The sequence below is a fragment of the Loxodonta africana genome, chromosome 5 (assembly GCF_030014295.1).
Source record: "Loxodonta africana isolate mLoxAfr1 chromosome 5, mLoxAfr1.hap2, whole genome shotgun sequence".
Lineage (NCBI taxonomy): Eukaryota > Metazoa > Chordata > Mammalia > Proboscidea > Elephantidae > Loxodonta > Loxodonta africana.
Window position 1 is genome coordinate 48,037,200 of NC_087346.1, and position 19,782 is coordinate 48,056,981.

The window sequence follows — 19,782 nt, forward strand, 5'->3', positions numbered from 1 at the left end:
ATTATGAGTAAGATTGTATGGCTGACTCGTGCTGGCACACCTACAGATCTAGCCTCAGTTAATTGACTGTCTTAGGTTCTCTGGAGAAACAGAACCAGTGAGAAACACACACACACACATAGAGAGAGAAGGAGAGAGAGAGATTTACTTCAAGGAAGCCGCTCATGAAATTTTGGGGGCTAGCAAGTCCCAAATCCATAGGTTAGGTGGCAGGCTGGGGAACACTGCTGGCTCATAAGATCGTGGGAGACTGGCAAGTCCAAAATCTGTGGTCCGGTGGCAGGCCTGCGTCCCAAGATCCATAGCTCTGGCCATGAGAAGACGGCTAGGTCGAGAGAGAGAGGAGAGAGAAAAAAGATGGATAGAGAAAGAGCTCTGTCAGAATATCCATTTATGTTTTGGAGGCAGACCACACCCCCAAGGAAACTCCCCTTTCAACTGATTGTTTGATCACATCAGCTCACATCATGGAAGGTGGTTACATTATATTATGGACCAGGAATCAGTCAGTGCCTGGCCAAGCCCCTGGGAATCAGCCTAGGCAAGCTGACACATAAAATTAACCATCACACTGGCCATAGGGAACTCCCCATGAAGTATTATTGTTGTTTGAGGAAGAGGAGATGAAGCATTAGGATTAGATACCATGAGAGTCTGGATTACCTACTATTACAATTTATCCGTGAGTCAAGACCAGCCTCAGTATGTTCTTTCATTTAATAGTGGAATGCTGATGGGAATATGTGATTTCAAGGTACGCTGGATCAGACAGCATCCAGTTCATGTTGGGCAGTTCAGATCCCAAAGTCACTTAGCATTCCATGGGCAGAAAATCAGTCTCTATGATAACCCAGGAGCAAGTCAGGAACTGCTTTTCAAAAAGAGAATAGTTAATGCAGAAAAGGACATGGCTTTACTCTGAAATCCTAGGAGGTTGCACTGTGTGATTCTCTGATTAGGGCTTGCCAGAAGCTCCTTATAACATCTCTGTCTGCCACAAACTTTCCCAGTTTCACTGGGACTGATAAGTCCTAAGACCCAGATGGAGGGGAAGCTTGCAACACAGCCTAGACCTTTCAGAGCCCTTTTGTGTTCTGGGCTTCACTCAGAAATGCAGCCCACCTTATGGATAACCCATGTTCCATTTCCCCTATACCTCGAACAAATGGGAAGCCCAATTAAAGAGTCTCATTTTGGGGGTCTGTTTCCTATGGCCATTTCCCACATTATTTATTTATTGTATCAGTTAGAATTCCAATAGGAAACGGAAGGGACATTCAAATTTGGATAATTTAAAACCTGTTGCTGTTGAGTTGATTCTCACTCATGGTGACCACATGTGTGTCAGAGAACAGTGCCCCATAGGGTTTTCAATGGATGATTTTTTGGAAGTAGATCACCAGGCCTTTCTTCTGAGTATCTCCAGGTAGACTCAACCTCTAATATTTGGGTTAGTAGCTGAGTGTGTTAACCATTTGCACCACCCAGAGCCTCCTAGTGTAATCTGGGAAGGGTTTATTTATAAGGTTTGAACGGGTTGTAAGGTAGTCACTAGGAATAGTGGTGGACTAGGGACTGGGAATGGCAAAGTTGTTACCACCCCTAGACTGAAAGGGTGGAGGAGAGAGTGAACCTGGAAAGAGTTATCTTGAGAAGAGCTATGGCCTTGATTTGAGGGTCATATACAGCTGGAGGAGAGCCCACGAAGGGAGACCAGAGGCACAAATACCCTGAGCTCCTCTTTCTCCCTCTCTCCGTATCTCTTCCCGGATTTTCTAACAGCCAATCTCAAATGGAAACCAGAGGACAAGGAGCCTGTAGAGGTGGCCCATTCAGGACAGCCTCAGGGCAGACAGCAGAGGGAGAAGGGTAGAGAACCATTTGGGATGGGCAAATGGGAGCTATTTATCACAGACCTGAGGTTTGAATCTTGGGAATTCCTTTCTGGACTATGAATTCCAACCAGATGAGGATCCTGTTATTTAAAAATCTTCTCAGCTTAATTCCTGCCTGCTATAAATGAAGGGAAACCCTGGAGGCGTAGCAGTTAAGTGCTACAGCTGCTAACCAAAGGGTTGGCAGTTCGAATCCACCAGGCGCTCCTTGGAAACTCTATGGGGCAGTTCTACTCTGTCCTATAGGGTCACTATGAGTCGGAATCGACTCAACGGCACTGGGTTAGGTTTATAAACAAGGTGCTCAGTGAACAATTAAGTAGTCTAATTCCAACACCTGTGTGACTTTGAGCAATCATTTGTATTCGTGGAATGTCCTTTTCCTCATCTCTAAAATACCAGCCTCTGTCCTCTTTCATTCTTGAGGACGTTGTAAAGGTCAAAAGACAGTGAAGAAGTTAACAGGTGGAAGTGCTTTGTAAACTATGAAGTGCTGTGATACACAAGATATTACTTCACATTTTTAAGGTTCTCTTACTCTTGTCAACTGTCTGATTCATATAAACCTATTAACTCGGCTTTTATACTTTTCATAGGGGGTTTTACTTTCCAGCTAATTAATCTCCTGACTCTTTCATACAACTTTGAGCTTCAGTAGTTGGGCTTTCTCCAAGAGCACATTTATGCCCAAGCTTGCCCATCCTTGTTAAAATATTTTCTCATTTTTTTTTTTTTTTGAGACAAGTCTCAGCTCCGCCTCACTTTCCTAAAGCTGTTTCTTTGTAGATTTAATTTTTCTCCCTTTTTTATCCAATAATCTTGGTCAATACCAAATCAAACCCACTGCTGTCGAGTGGATTCCAACTCATAGTGGCCCATAGGGTTTCCAGGGCTGTAAATCTGCCACACCTTTCCCCTGTGGAGGGAGCAGCTGGTGGGTTCAAACTGCCGACCTTTTGGTCAGCTGCTGAGCGCTTTAACCACTGCACCACCTGGGCTCCCTCATGGCCAATAGACTCCTGAATATAATACCAATCTGAGATGATAAATCTTTTTTTCTTGGCACAGTTTTGTGTTAGGCAGCTTTTGTGTCTCTTCCTTGTAGTAATGCTGTGTTCATCAGTACTTTTTTAGATGCAGTGATCTATGTTATATAATAATAATAAGTAATGGAGCACTTTTGGTTAGTGATTTATAAGCATCATCTCATTTAATCCTCACTACAATCCTATGAAGACCCTAGTATTATCTTCTCCATTCTACATGTGAGGAATTTGAAGCTCAGAGATGCCAAGTAACTTTTCCAAGGGCACAGAGCTCTTAAGTAGTAGAGACATTATTTAAACTTAGGTTCACCTGTTGCCAAGTCCTGCGCCCTGTAATCATTAAGGTAGTCTGCCTTCCAGTGCTGTGTTCCTTAAATCTTCATTTATTTGCAGCCTTTAGACAACATTTTATTATTCTTATTTCTGTTACATTAATTTCTCACTTATGGGCATACGTTTTTATGTATTGCTTTACATATACTTTTCCTTGTTATTTTCCTGGCATGTGTATTTCATTTTGCCACCTTCACTGTGTTTTTAGGTGGGTTGCTACCTTTTTTTTTTTTTTTTGACTTGGTTTTCTTTTTTAGCAGAGCTCTTCCTTCCTCCTGCATGTTTCTTTCAGTTTGGCACATGGCATGTGAAATTTAACTTTCCTCTGTCATAGCTGTTCGCTTTTGCCTTCTTATCAATAAAACATAAAGACCATAAGCTATAAACACTGTTTCATTAATCACAGCTCACTTTGCGTCTCACAGTGCAGAATGGGATCTGTGTTCCTGCTACTCTCTAGATCTATTAAGCAAACCAAGAAGGATTCACTTCAGTGAAAAAAGCACCATATCCGAGGGATGGATGCATAATTCATTGCAAACAAAACCCAGCAGGCAACCTGCTCCCCCAACTTCACCTTGTTCACTGGTGATAACACCCATGTCCTCACAGGTTCACTTTTCCCTCTGGCTTTTTACTCATCCCTTCCCCACACGACTTTTTTAATTTATTTTTTGGTGTATTTAAATAATGCATAATGAGTGAAAACAAACAAACAAACAAAAATCCAGAAAAGATGTAAGAAAAAAAAAAAACTTATTACAGTACTATCTCCCAGAGAGAACCATGGTTAGCATTTTTGTATATATCTTTCCAGATATTTGCACTTAGACCATCATGTAATTACAATAATGATTATTATTTTTACCAAAAAGGCGTCCAATAAACAATGTTGTGTGTGTATATATATATATATACCTCAACACAGTTTTGGACATCTTCATGTACAAAAATGTAGATATTCATCATCTATTCTACACTACATAGTATTTCATTGCAGGCATAAACCATTACTTTTATGATTCATATTCTACTGAAGGATAGCCAACCTGTTTCTTTATTTTTCCTCTTCCCTCTACAACTCCTCCTTCTCGTCTTCTCGTCTTTCTCCTCCTTCTCTTCCTTCCTCTTCCTTGTCCTCCCCCTTTTTTGTCCTACGCCTTGTCCTTTTCCTTGCTTCCATCTTCTCCTCCTTACTCTTTTCCTCCTTCTCTTCCTCCTCCTCCTCCTTGTCCTTCTTGCCTTTCTCTTCCTCCTTGTTCTTCTCTTTGTTTCCTTGCAAATTTATGTTGAAACTCTTCTTAGTCTCTTCTCTCCTCTTACTGCTTTAATACATGGTAGTCTTTCCCAATTCTGATCACTTACACTTCGCTTTTACTTTCATTTCCATTAACAACTAACCTGGGAAATAAAAGAGCTTTGCTTAAGATTATACAGTAATTATTGTCAGAGCCAAGCTAGAGCTCAGTTCTCCTGGATGTCTTTTCACTAGATTGAGTTACTTCATCATGGCTGAAGGTAGAAATAGCCTCACCTTTAATGTAGAAATCAAACAAGAAAGCAAGCAAACAAACAAGAAAGGTGGAGGGTTGGAGGGTTGGAGAAGAATACTCAGTAACTGAGCTAGAAAGACTTGCACTTGTACTTTCTGCTCAGCGACTTAGTTACAGATGAAATACAAAAGAACTCTTTGACCACTTCAGTTTGTTCTGACACTATTAAAAATGTATACCTGTTAACCTGCCCAATGGTATCATTTGGGACCTAAATTTATAGAGCTAATATAAGGCATAATAAATAGACTTGATATCTGTACTTAGAGGTGAAAGACTCATGCCTGATATATTAAATTCTTTTGCAGCATAAAGGGTGTTGTATGCAGACTCCATATGTAAAATCAAGTAGTCAATACTTGGTCTTATATAATCTTTGCCCTAAATCAACACAAGTAAATAAGGAAATTATAAATGTACGATTAGGTAACCCAGGCTGGAATATGAAAACAACTGTTTCAATTCAATATGGTTTTATTAAATGTATTTTGGCAATAAGTTTTTACAGAGCTCAGATCGCTTCCTCTGTGGCTTTGCCATGATCACTTTTGTTACTCCTTCAGCAGTAATTGCCCCCTCTTCTGGGACAGTTCTTATCCAGAACACCCAACTGACATGTTCTGTGTCATTATTTTTTATTATGCTGTGCATTTAAGATATGTCTATAAAAAGGCCATGTTTTGGACAAAATGGAATTATTTTTTGATATTTGCCTCTTCAAGGAGATTAAATACTTACTGTAACATTGCTACTTGTGTTTAGAAGAGTTTTTTTTTTTTTTTTTTTGGCAAGGGGGAGTTCTCCTCGTCAATTGCCTTCAGATTCTATTACGAATAAGAAATGCTCCTCCCCCAAAAAATTTGGAGTAGTAAAATAGTGGTATTAAAAAAAACCCACTTATTTGCTGTGTATCCCTGAGTAAGCTCACCAACCACTCTGTGCTTTAGTTTCCTCAACTATAAAAAGGTAATACTAGTATCTGCAGTTATCATTGTTCTGATGATTAAATGAATTAAATATCTAAAGTGCTTAGAACAATGCCTGGCACATAACAAATACTATATGCCCTTGCTATTTTCTTCCCCTCCCCCACTCCTCCTCCTTCTATTTCTACTTCTTATTATTTAATCCTCACAACAATCCTAAGAAGGCGTTGGTATTACTTTTACTTTCCTGTTAATTAATCTCCTGAGTCTTTCCTACAACTTTGAGATTCTCCTTCTGCTTCCCCTCTTCCTCCTTCTCCTCTCCCTTCTTCTTTTCCTTCTAATATTTGTCCTCCCTTTCTTCCTCCTCCTCCTACTCGTCTGCCTCCTCCTCCTTTTATTACCACTACTCAAGTCCCCCACCCACCCTGCTTAGTTTTGCCACTCAATTTATTCACCAGTTTTGGTTCCATATTAACTTAAGGGTTTATTGGCTCCAAATAAATGACTTTTGACTGCGTCTACAAACCGAAAACATCCCCCAAAGACGGAGATTTGCCACTAGTGAAACGGTGAAAAGATGTATCGCAAGATCTAAAGTCAGTTTTGAAAGAATTGTCCCCAAAATGTTTTGAGCAGTAAAAGCAATGTTGTATTAAGTGTAATGCCTCTCAGGTGATTGCTTTGAAGGAAGCATCTTTCATTTGATTATGTATCATGTTTTTAAAAAAGATCAGCCATATACTTTATGTCTTGTTTCTTCAAGGTGCCTGTTTCTTGAAGACAGAGCTGTTATTTCCACTTCTTTGTATTCCCAGAACAGCCAATAGTACAATGTTTAACACATTGCAGAGGTCCAATAAATACATTGATTGGCTGTTTTGGTAGAATTGAGGGGAGGAAAATTAGGTATAAAATGTTTCCCAGTTAATTGGAAACTGCTACACTACTTAAAATGAATTTACATTTTCCCTGTGGTTTCTGGAATATGCATTAGTTGGCAGTTTGTTACTTGATGGCGTAAAATTTTGTAAATTTTATGAAATTCTAAATTCCTACAAAGGATCTATTATAGAATTTTCTATTTTTATTATTTTTTCAGAATGGAAAGAAGTATTAGTGTAAAGACAAGCCTATTCCAATTACTTTTTATGAACTTGGTTAAGAGAATAATTGAAATTTAGAGCTGGTTGGGACCACATTCTTATAGCCTAAATACCCAGCACAATACCTGAAACACAGTAGAAAGTTAATAAATTATTCAGAAATAAAGGAATCATTTAATGTATTTTCTGCATTTCACAGCTGAGGAAACTGAGGCCGAGGTAATTTGTTCACAGTCACACAATGGCATAGAAGGATTTGAAATAAATGTTTCTTGATGTCATGCTTTAAATATGGATTTCACATTTCAGTTGTAATATGGAAAAGACTTTAAAATTTGTCCTTGAATAAATCAAATTTTTAGGTTAATATTAATACATTTTAGGAAGGCAGTGTTAAGAATTTGTTCATACGAGTCAAAAAGATTGTTTTAAGGGGAAACTAAAGTAAAATGTCTTTAAATGGCTTGCTCAGGGAGTCTCAACTGATTCATTTCCATTCTCCCCACTGTAAATTTCTTGTTATAAAATATTAGGGGCTGCTATCCACCGTGAAAGACTTTATGTTGGAACGCTTGTCTCTCTCAAGACATAACCCATCTCTTACTTTTCTGTATCCCTTAGACTTTCAAGAAATTGCTAATCATGCTGATTGGTTTTCTGCTGTTTTACAGGATGAAAAAAGGGAGTCAAGTTCATGCACCTGCTTGAAGGGGCCCAAGCTGTCAGAAATAGGGACAATTGCCTGGATGATAACGCTCAGTGATGCCCTCCACAACTTCATCGATGGCCTGGCGATTGGGGCTTCCTTCACCTTGTCTCTCTTTCAGGGACTCAGTACTTCGATAGCAATCTTGTGTGAGGAGTTTCCTCATGAGCTAGGTAAGGGTCTCTGCTTCTTGATTTTAGTGGAATGATGTATTTTAGGTAACAAGCTCCTAAAATTCTGCTGATGCATCACAGTGAAGGAGTACTTGTCGGACATTGATAATTACCTTTTATCTCAATTAAAAACAAATTCACTTGTTATTTTCTTCTTCTAGGGGACTTTGTGATCCTACTCAATGCAGGGATGAGCACACGACAAGCTTTGCTATTCAACTTTCTTTCTGCGTGTTCCTGCTATGTTGGGCTAGCTTTTGGCATTTTGGTGGGCAACAATTTTGCTCCAAATATCATCTTTGCACTAGCTGGAGGCATGTTCCTTTATATTTCTCTGGCAGATATGGTAAGAAATTAAAATATTTGATTTTCCTTTGATTTAAAATTTAGAAGTGAACATCTGGGTAATTCTGCTTTCCCCAGTGTGCAAAAACCTTTTTATTGGAATTTAAAACATTCTCAGTTCAATAAATAACTTTTGTTGAGTAGTTTGCACTAATGGTAATTTGAAAGTGATTTTCATTGATTCTTTTATCTACATTTTTATTGACTGATGATGAAGTGATTTAATTTTTGCTGAATTAGAGATATTTTCCTGCGTTTCCTTCTGCATCATGGTAGGTAAACCTTGTCTTCTGTTATGTTGTTGCTAGCCATTCAGTCAGCCCCCAACTCAAGGAAATCCCGTCTCTGGTGAAACAAAACATTGCCCAGTCCTGTGCCATCCCGTGATTGATTGCAGGGCAGATCATTGTGAACTATAGGGTTTTCACTGGCTGATTTTTGGGTGTAGATCACCAGGTCTTTCCATCTACTCTGTCTTAGTCTGAAAGCTCCCCTGAAACCTGTTCAGTATCCTAGCAACACACAGTCCACCACTAACTGGCAGGTGGAGGCTAACCATGACATGCATTGGCCTGGAATCGAACCCTGGACTCTGGTGAGAATTCTACCACAGAACCACCAATGCCCCTGCCTTCTATTATTGTATGTCCGCAAAGAATTTTTTTCCCCTTTTGTGAGGATATCATATTTAGAAGATGAAAAACTTGTTAGAGTAAATAGCATTTTATTTTTTCAAGGATCTGAACAGTGAAGACTTTTGGGCTAAACTAAAACTGGTAAACTAAAATTTGTAAAATGAAACTTGGATTTAAAATGAAACTTGGATATTTGGGCCAGTATATATTTGTATCTATGCTTATGCCTATGTCTTTGTTTATATCTGAGTGTGTGTGTGTGTGTGTGTGTGTGAGAGAGAGAGAGAGAGACAGAGAGTGTATCAGTGGTCCCGTGTGTGTATAAGAGAGCATATGAATGGTCCTGTATATTTCAGAATGAATTGAATCATGGACAGCTTTCTGGAAAATGAAAATGTGATAAGTGTGTGGAAATGAAGGAATATTTTCTTTGCATTTTGAATGGACCATGTATTACATACATAATTCAATCACTTAATTTCCTTCATCTGCATTCTTGGCTCCAAATTGTGGCTGTCTGGCTCTGTTCATTGGTCTCTGCAGACCCTTGAGTAAGGATTGTATCTGTTAGAACCAGTACGGCACCTGTATGTTTTTCACAGAATCACCGTCTCACCCTGTCTTTATTCCAGTCATCATTTCCATCTCACATAAGGGCAAAATCTATTAAAGTTGTCCGGTTTAAAAAATAGTAATAATACGTGATGCTGTATAACACTTAGCAGTTTTGCTCTTTTAAAAATGGTGTCACATCTTTCACCCATTTTATCCTGGCGACAGTTTTCTTCCGTCAGACATGCGGATTGACTGAGAATTCTGAAAATCTCTAAGATGCTTAGGTACAATGCACTGCAACATGTGTAGAATATCGTTTTGGAATATGGCTTGAAACTTTGTCATTTCCAGATCTCCTCATGTAGCATTTTCGGTAGAAGTCGTCTGCTGGATTTTAAGCACAAGACTTGGCGTTTTAATTGCTTTCACTGCAATGAGACTGTTATAATTTTCGATCCTAGAACAGTACATAATTTATTCAAGAATCTTATGCTTTTGTGAGGGTAGCGTAAGCAGAAAGCAGCAAAATTGAAGAGATCAGGAATTAAATGTATAGTGATTTCTAAAAAAAAAAAAAAAATTTCATCAGCTACTATTTATTGATATTTCTGTACCAAACCTAGAAATCTGTAAGGCACTGGGGACACTGGAGTGAGCAAAATAGGCACAGTTGCTGCATTTATGGGGCTTTCTGTCTGCAGAGAAGGGAACCAGAATTAAAAAAAAAAAAAAAATCATACAAATAAGTAAATAATTACGGATAGTAAAAACAAACTATGAAAGGAAAAGCAATATATATGATGATAGATGATAATGGGGCCTGGGGGAATCTAATGTAAATTTGGAGGAGCTAAGGAAAGTTTATTTATTTAAGGAAAGTGTCTCTGAGAAGGTATAGTTTAATCCGAGACCTGAAGAATTTAGCCCATTGGAAAACTGGGGAGGGAAGAGTCCAGGTGAAGGTTAAGGTGTGTGAAGATTCTGAGGCAGGGAAGAGCTAGATGCATTTGAGGGTCTGAAAGAAGGCTGGTGTGGCTAGAGCACAGGGAGGAAGGAAGGAAGGAAGAGAGGGCAGGAGGGAGAGACAGAGAGATAAAGAGAATGAATGAGAAAGAATAAAGTATATCCCATGCAATTGACTGGGGCAGTTGAAGAATGCTATTTCGTACTTTTCCGCATGTTGAATGATGATAACATTAGATATCCTTATTATGCTATCTATGCTAAAATTTTTAAACATCTGAAATCAATGATCATTTTACCTCCACAGAAATCTATACATGACTTTTATATTTTACCACAAGATGGCAACAGTTATCTAACGATATATCTTTCTTCTAGTTTCCCGAGATGAATGATATGCTGAGAGAAAAGGTAACTGGAAGAAAAACGGATTTCACCTTCTTCATGATTCAGAATGCTGGAATGTTAACTGGATTCATAGCCATCCTGCTCATTACCTTGTTTGCAGGAGACATTGAATTGGAGTAATAGGAAATGGAAGATGGTGCTGTTAATGAAGGCGTTTAATAAATAAAAACATCTCCAAAGGGATTTTTAAGCTAATCTACTTAGTTGAAAGATAATTTTGTTTTCAATTGTAGGTCAAGAAAACTAATTATTGGCTTCAGATGGATGAAGGAGACCATTATTTGTACTTAAAAATGCTTCTAAAGATTTTCAGTTCCAGTTTGAAGGGCTTGGTGTATGGAATCTTTGATACGTACCCACTTTTCTATGTTACATATATATTAGAAAACCATCCTGAAGCAAGAGACATGCATTCTACAAACATTCATACACCGAGGCCCAGAGAAAAATACAAGATAAGATCAAAGGTTCAAGTGGTTTCAGAGTGGTACATTTCCAATTAAAATGAATTTGTTCTAATGCTTTCAAGGACAAGTACATCAAACTGTGGAGAAGAAACAAAATGTATGCCACACACATAAAAATGATTCCAGCCAGGCTGTAATGAACCCAAGAAAGAAATATTGCTCATAGTTTTTGTTGTTTTATATTTCAGTTAGGGACTTGTAGGATTGTTTTGAAAACCATTTGACAAAACTATGAATTTTTGAAATCAATAAAGTTTTATAGTCCTACTAAGCCCAGACTTTGTCTGATGCCTTATTTCTAAGTGTGTTCTCTAGCAGAATTCATAAAAAACCAGAATTGCTTTTTTGTTGACTTTGAGCCCATTACAAATGGCAAAACAATGTAAAGCTGGTAGAAACTCAGTGTACAACATATTTGATTTGTGAAAATGAAGAATGTGTTGGTTTGTAGAAAGAAATTGAGTAAAATTTTAAGCAATCTACTTTGAAAGATGAGTGCAGTTAATTAGCAAAGAATTTTTTAAATAAATGCAAAGCAACAGCTGGGCCGTTGTATGTCAAGGACCGATTAACTAGACAGCATACATTCCTTATGGATGATAAGAGAAATTAAGAAGAGACTTCTTTTGTGTTCAGTCTGCATGTCTCCTATTCAATATATCTTGAGGGGGGGAAATCAGCACACTATGCTTATTTTTCTACCTTTTGTAAAAGATTGTTGTTGTTATTAGATGCCCTCAAGTCGACTGCGTTCTCCTGGCAACCCAATGCACAATGGGATGAAATGCTGCCCGGTCCTGCGCCGTCCCCATGATTGATTGCTGATTGGAGTCTGTGATCCAAATATTTACTCATTTAGTAGATATAGAAAGTTGGTCTAAATTTGAGCATCCTAACCTGAATTTACACTCCCAAGTTAGGGAAAGATGGTTTAGCAGTAAGGAAAATGATCAATGAAGGTCAACATTGATCTCAGGAATTCCATTGTCCCATGAGCCATAAGGTGTTCTCACATAGCACTAATGCAGATTTGATGAGCATTAACGGCATTTAATGTGTATTTTCATATATATTTTGTGTTATGACTGACAAAAAAAAATAATTTTTGACCAAATAGTAAACACCTTTGAAACCATGTTATTCATTATTTATTATGTATCAACTTGAATGCCTACCATGTACCAGGAATTATGAGGGAGAGAGATAAATAGGGAATTGGTGATATGTTTATTTCAAAGATATTCAATGAGTGAATACTGTAAAGATTTATCATTCATCAAAATCAGTAAACAGGTAAAATAAAAATAGTAACATTAAATTTTATGAGATAATCTTTTTTAGTGTACAGATTGTATGTCTGATAAAAGGAGCTATTTCAACATTATATTAAAACAAGGTAGCTTCACTGCTTATGTGAATATTTTTGTGCTTCTTGTTATTCTCTACATTTGTTTATCTTTTGGCCAGTTTCCTTGAGTATGAGGTAAAACCATTTGACATTCACCCATTTCAGGAGGTAGCATACGATCAAGAACCAACGGTACTGAAGGAAGAGGTCCAACGGGCACAGAAGACGCAGGTGAAAAACAGGGCTCCAGGAATTGACAGAATACCAACCAAGATGTTTCAACAAATGGATGCAGTGCTGAAAGCACTAACTTGTCTATGCTAAGAAATTTGGAAGACAGCTCCTGGCCAACCGATTAGAAGAGATCTATCTTTGTACCCATACCAAAGAAAGGTGATCCAACAGAATGGGGAAATTATAAAATAATGTCATTAATATCACACACAAGTAAAATTTTGCTCAAGATCATTCAAATGTGGCTGAAGTAATACATCAACTGGGAACTGCCAGAAATTGAAGCCACGTTTAGAAGAGGATGTGGAACAACGGATATCATTGCTGATGTCAGATGTATCATGGCCGAAAGCAGAGAATACAAGAAAGATACTTACCTGTGTTTTATTAACTATGCAAAGGCATTCGACTGTATGGATCATAATAAATTATGGATAACGTTACAAAGAATGGGAATTCTAGAACACTTGATTGTGGTACTTAGACCAAGACATAGTCATTCAAACAGAACAAGGGCATACTGTGAGGTTTAAAGTTATGAAAGGTGTGTATCAGGGTTGTATCCTTTCACCATACTTATTCAATCTGTATGCTGAGCAAATAATCTGAGAGGCTGGACTATATGAAGAAGAATGGGGCATCAGGATTGAAGGAAGACTCATTAACAACCTGCATTATGCAGATGACCCAACCTTGCCTGCTGAAAGTGAAGAGGACTTCAAGCACTTACTAATGAAGATCAAAGACCACAGCCTTTAGTACTAATTATACCTCAACATAAAACAAAAATCCTCACAACTAGGCCAATAAGCAACATCATGATAAATGGAGAAAAGATTGAAGTTGTCCTGGGTTTCATGTTATTTTGATCCACAATCAACGCCCACGGAAGCAGCAGTCAAGAAATCAAAAGATGTATTGCATTAGGCAAATCAGCTGCAAAAGACCTCTTTAAAGTGTTAAAAAGCAAAGATGCCACTTTAAGGACTAAAATGCCCCAACCCAAGCCATAGTATTTTCAATCACCTCATACACGTGCAAAAGCTGGACAAATGAATAAGGAAGGCCAAAGAAGAATTGATGCCTTTGACTTATGGTGTTGGTGAAGAATTTTGAATATACCATGAACTGCCAGAGAACGAGCAAATGTGTCTTGGAGGAAGTACAGCCAGAATGCTCCTTAGAAGCAAGGATGACAATACTTCATCTTATATACTTTGTACATGTTATCAGGAGCTACCAGTCCCTGGAGGACATCGTACTTGGTAAAGCAGAATGTCGGTGAAAAAGAGGAAGTCTCCCAAGGACGTAGACTGACACAGTGGCTCCAACAATGGGCTCAAGCATAAGAATGATTGTGAGAATGGCACAGGACTGGGCAGTGTTTTGTTATGTTGTACATAGGGGGCGCTATGATTTGGAACTGACTTGATGGCACCGAACAACAACGTGAAGTAAACAGAGGCGTTAGAGCATTGAAGATCTGAGAAGCAAAACGAAATATGCTACTTATTGGAGTCTGTGGTTGAAGGTAGGATATGGACAACTGTGATTAAATTTATACTGCACAACTTTATTTGAAAAAGTGCGAACCTATCAGTTAACATGTACTGGTAATGTGAGTAACAAACTACCCCAGAAGTCTCAGGCTAACAGCAACAGGCTGTTACTTTCATGTTTACAAGTCTGCTGATTGGAATTCAGCTGATTTAGTCTGGGCTGAGCTGGGTGGCTTTGCATCCAGCTGTGGGTCAGATAGGCTCTGTAGTGGCAAAGGGCATGAATATACAAATCTAATAAAGGATGAAGAAGTAACAGACTGATTCAATCTGCCATAAGTAGTCTCTACAGACTATTCTTTCATTTTACCTGTTGTTGTTGTTAGCTACTACCATTGAGTTGGCCCCCAACTAATGGTGACCGTGTGCACATTGGAAGGAAACGCCACTCAGTCCTGCACCATCCCCATGATTGGTTGAAGATTGGACCCTTGTGATCCATAGGGTTTTCATTGACTGGTTTTGAAAGTAGATCTTCAGGCCTTTCTTCCCAGTCCATCTTAGTCTAGAAGCTCTGCTGAAACCAGTTCGTTGTCATAGCAGCATACAAGCCTCCACTGACAGACAGGTGGTGGCTGCACTGAGGTGCATTGGCAAGGGATTGAACCCAGTTCTCCCACATGGAAGATGAGAATTCCGTTACTGAACCACCAATACCCCCATATTTTACCTAGTTAAAAAAAAAAAGTATGTGTAATATTAACAACAATTTTTCAGAAGTTTCCAGAACTACCTCATTTTTCTAATGCTAATAATATCCTGGATCCCTTTTAATGAGGATATTCTTTCCATTACCAGTATAAGTTATTCCGTGTGGTTGTGTGGATGTAATACTGGTTCACTCTGAGTTAGGATAATCTGTGTTTGTTCCCAGCTTTTAAGTCTAACCCTGCTATGGTTCATTTCTATAAATTGCTTAGTATCGATAACGTGGGAGTCCAGTTTTATGTTGTTGTTGTTAGGTGCCGTTGAGTTGGTTCTGACTCATAGCGACCCTATGCACAACAGAACAAAACACTGCCCGTCCTGCGCCATCCTTACAATCGTTGTTATGCTTGAGCTCGTTGTTATGCTTGAGCTCATTGTTGCAGCCACTGTGTCAATCCACCTCATTGAGGGTCTTCCTCCTTTCTGCTGACCCTGTACTGTGCCAAGCATGATGTCCTTCTCCAGGGATTGATCCTTCTTGACAACATGTCTAAAGTATGTAAGACGCAGTCTCGCCATCCTTGGCTTCTAAGGAACATTCTGGTTGTACTTCTTCTAAGACAGATTTGTTCATTCTTTTGGCAGTCCATGGTATATTCAGTATTCTTTGCCAACACCACAATTCAAAGGTGTCAATTCTTCTCCGGTCTTCCTGATTCGTTGTCCAGCTTTCACATGCACATGATGTGATTGAAAATACCATGGCTTGGGTCAGGTGCATCTTAGTCTTCAAGGTGATATCTTTGCTCTTCAACACTTTAAAGGGGTCCTTTGCAGCAGATTTGCCCAATGCAATGCGTCTTTTGATTTCTTGACTGCTGCTTCCAAGGCTGTTGATTGTGGATCCAAGTAAAATGAAATCCTTGACAACTTCAGTCTTTTCTCCATTTATCATGATGTTGCTCATTGGTCCAGTTGTGAGGATTTTTGTTTTCTTTTTATTGAGGTGGAATCCATACTGAAGGCTGTGGTCTTTGATCTTCATTGGTAAGTGCTTCAAGATCTCTTCACTTTAAGCAAGCAAGGTTGTGTCATCTGCATAATGCAGGCTGTTAATGGGTCTTCCTCCCATCCTGATGCCCCATTCTTCTTCATATAATCCAGCTTCTTGTATTATTTGCTCAGCATACAGATTGAATAGGTATGGTGAAAGAATACAACCCCGATGCACACCTTTCCTGACTTTAAACCAATCAATATCCCCTTGTTCTGTCTGAATAACCGCCTCTTGATCTATGTAAAGGTTTCTCATGAGCACAATTAAGTGTTCTGGAATTCCCATTCTTCACAATGTTATCCAGTTTTATAATAGTCCCTAAATAGCATTACTATAATAATTCTGGATGCTTAGTAAGGCCCTCCTGAATTATTTCTCATTCATCACATCTGAAAGGATTTCTTTAACTAGGAGCTTAAATTTTTTTTCTTTTTTTTTTTAAATGCATTGAGAACAACCAAAACAGTAATATGAGTTTACCAGATAATTAGTGTAGGTGTATTAACAGAGTTAAGTACTGATGGCCTGTGCCAGGGGAACATTAATTGCCAGTCTGTCTTCCATGCTCTGGTTGGCAACATTTTCTTCCATTGGGTCTCACTTTGGTTTTTATCAGTAGGCAGCCATGATTTCCACATTCCCTCTTTGTTTAAGGTCTATTACTGTACAAAAGATTCTTAACCCTGTAATAAATAAATTCACTGACAGATGCTACTACAGCTGCTTTCTTACCAATACTTGCCTACCATCCAACTGTAGTTGCAATATTTGTGTTAAATTGCCTTTCCCTTAGCTTCCTGTCTTTGTTGTGTAGGCACAAAGCTATACTTTCTCTTTTGGCCATTTAACTTCCTATATTGCAGACCACTGACTTCTCTATGGTCCCAGGATCAGTGACTTTACTAGCCATATTTCAGGTATGCTAAGGTAGCTGAATAACCTGGAAACTTCAAATATCCACTAACTCTAAGACACATATTTTCCCCAGTAGTGTAACATTTCCAAATGATATGCTGCAATCACTGTCAACCGGGTGGCATTGTTGAGGTAGTTATTGTTGTGTGAAAATGAAAATCTTTTGTTAAAATCTGGTAAGGCCAAGAAAATACCAGCATCACTGTGCTTAAGATTTGATGATAATTCAAAACAAAACAAAGAAACCCCACTAGTTGCCGTTGAGTGGATTCTGACTCATGGCAACCCCATGTGTTGGAGAGTAGAACTGTGCTCCATAGGGTTTTCAATGGCTGATTTTTTTGGAAGTAGATTGCCAGAGTTTTCTTTGGAGATGCCTCTGGATGGACTTGAACCTCCAGCCTCTAGGTTAGCAGCTGAGCACGTGAACCATTTGCACCACGCAGGGACTCCTTGATGATAATAAACCAAATCAAACTCAATGCCAACGAGTCAATTCTGACTCATATCGACCCTATAGGATGGAGCAGAACTACCCCATAGGGTTTCCAAGGAGTGCCTGGTGGATTCAAACTGCCAACTTTTTGGTTAGCAGGCGAACTCTTAACCACTATGCCACCAGGTTTTCCTTGATGATAATAGCAGGGGCTTAAACGTGTAAGGTTTACTTTTCTATTAAAAAAAAAAAGTATAGGAGAAGCAGTCCAGGACTGGTGTGACAGTTCCATGGTCATTAGGAACCCAAGCTTCTTTGACCTTCCTGCTATGTCATCTTTAGCTGTGACTCCCCCTTTAGGGCAGCTAGAGCTTCAGTTTTAGAATCTGAGTTCCTCATAGGGCAAGAAGGAACAGGAAGAAAGGCAAAAAGTTCACACGCAGCTCTGCATCCCCCTTTTAGGATCTTTCTCAGAAGCAATATCCAACAGTCTCCACTTACATTCACCTACCTGAATTTAGTCATAGGTCCACACCAACCTGCAAAAGAATCTGGAAAATGTTGCTTTTAGCTGGATACACTACTCCCAACAAAACCAGGGTTCTCTTACTAAGAAGAAGCAAAGAATTGGTACTGGGGTGGCGCAAGCGATTAAGCACCCTACTGCTAGCTGAAAAGTTGGCAGTTTGAACCCACCCGGTGGCACCTCGAAAGAGAGGTCTGGAGATTGGCTTCTGAAAGGTCACAACCTTGAAAACCGTATGGAACAGTTCTGCTGTGCACACATGGGGTCTCAGTGAGTCAGAATTGACTTCAGGGCAACTAACGACAACAATAGACTATTAGCCATCTAGGCTATAGACAGGTTTGCATCAGATCCACTTGGGAAGCTTATTAATTATTATTAGGTGGTTCTGATGCAGTCAGTTCACATAATTGCTTCTTTTAGGGATTCTTATGACTTCTCTTAGATCACTTACTTGTTATCTTGACTATTTTAGCTCTACTGGCCACCCCTGATTAATATTACCTTACAACTAGTATTGTTCTCATGCATTTAAACCTGTCTTTATAGTTTCTCTATCTCAGCTTGTTGGGAGAACTTACCTGGAAGAAATCCTGTGTTTTCACAAGACCATTTAAATTCTAAGGGGTTTTAATGATCATCATTATGAAATCTAAACAACATTCTTTTTCTATGGACTTTGGTCTTTACATTTAAAACTCTTCTAATTATTGGACTTATATCCAGAACTGTGAAACTAAGTACTATTAACAGGAATTGGAAAATTTTTTTTTTTTTTTCTCTTTCTCCTGTCTCTATATGGCTTATTACAGGTGTTCAGCACAAGCAAAGTTGGAATCGGTCATGTTATTTGCTATCTGATTTTTGTAAATAGTTGAATGGGCTACTGGTGACATCAGATCTCAACTTCATTTACTTCAGATATATACAGTGAGATTATCAAATAACAGTTTTAGTGGGTAGGACATTCATGTTTTAAACTTTATTTAAAAAACCATTTGCTTTCAAGTCCTTTCCAACTTATGGCGACCCCATGTGCATCAGAGTAGAACTGTGCTCCGTAGGGTTTTCAATGGCTGATATTTTGGAAGTAGATCACCAGGCCCTTCTTCTGAGGTGCCTGTGAGGGTACATGAACCTCCAGTCTTTCTGATAGCAGCTGAGGACATTAACCATGTGCACAACCCAGGGACTTTTGGCTTATTTCCCACTGCAGTGATTGTGCATGCTATTCCTACAACACTATACATCAATTTGTGGTAAAACCCCAGTGAGGCAATAGGTGGATAACTTATGACCATGCTTGTGGTAACCAAAGGGATGGCTGATCTGGGGTCATGGAAAAGAAAAGTAAAGATGAAAAGCTATGAGTTACAGGTGAAAGTCTTTTAGGAAGAATTCAAATCAGAAATGCTCCCCTTTCCTTGAAGTGCTGAGAAAGTTTATAAAGCTTGTCTCACTCTGTGTTTTATGGCAAACTTCCTCAATAGCTCACACTGTGTTTATGATTACTCCTTTTGTAAGTGAACCTTCCTTGCCTTATCCTGTTTTGACTGTGCAGTTTGTTTCCCACACGACTGTGAATGATTAGACATAAATGTCTTACCCTGGAGGAGGTGACTGTGTGAATTTGGGGGAGAGGGTAAGACACTAAAATGGGTAAATGGGAGTGAGTTGGTACTATGCGAAAGCAAGCAAAATTTGTAGGGGCTGAAGACGCTTAGATGGAGCCCCTGGGTGGTGCAAATGGTTAACATGCTTGGCTACTAACAGAAAGGTTGGAGGTTTGAGTCCACCCAGAGGTGCTTCAGAAGAAAAACCTGGCAATCTACTTCCATAAGATTTTCTTCTTGTTGTTATGTGCCGTAAATTCGGTTCTGATTCATAGCAACAGTACGTACAACAGAACGAAATACTGTCTGGTCCTGTGCTGTACTCACAGTTGTTG

General features: G+C 38.9%; 1 protein-coding gene across 1 annotated transcript in view; it reads left to right on the top strand.

Annotated features, from left to right (window-relative positions):
• The window catches only part of SLC39A8 (solute carrier family 39 member 8), an 83,127-nt gene extending 68,518 nt beyond the window's left edge, over positions 1 to 14,609 (top strand). Inside the window, exons 6-8 of the mRNA XM_064285497.1 lie at positions 7,531 to 7,738; positions 7,900 to 8,084; positions 10,615 to 14,609. Coding sequence (XP_064141567.1) covers positions 7,531 to 7,738; positions 7,900 to 8,084; positions 10,615 to 10,764 — 543 coding nt within the window. The 3' untranslated portion in view covers positions 10,765 to 14,609. The remainder of the gene's footprint in view (positions 1 to 7,530; positions 7,739 to 7,899; positions 8,085 to 10,614) is intronic.
• Positions 14,610 to 19,782: the final 5,173 nt, after the last annotated feature.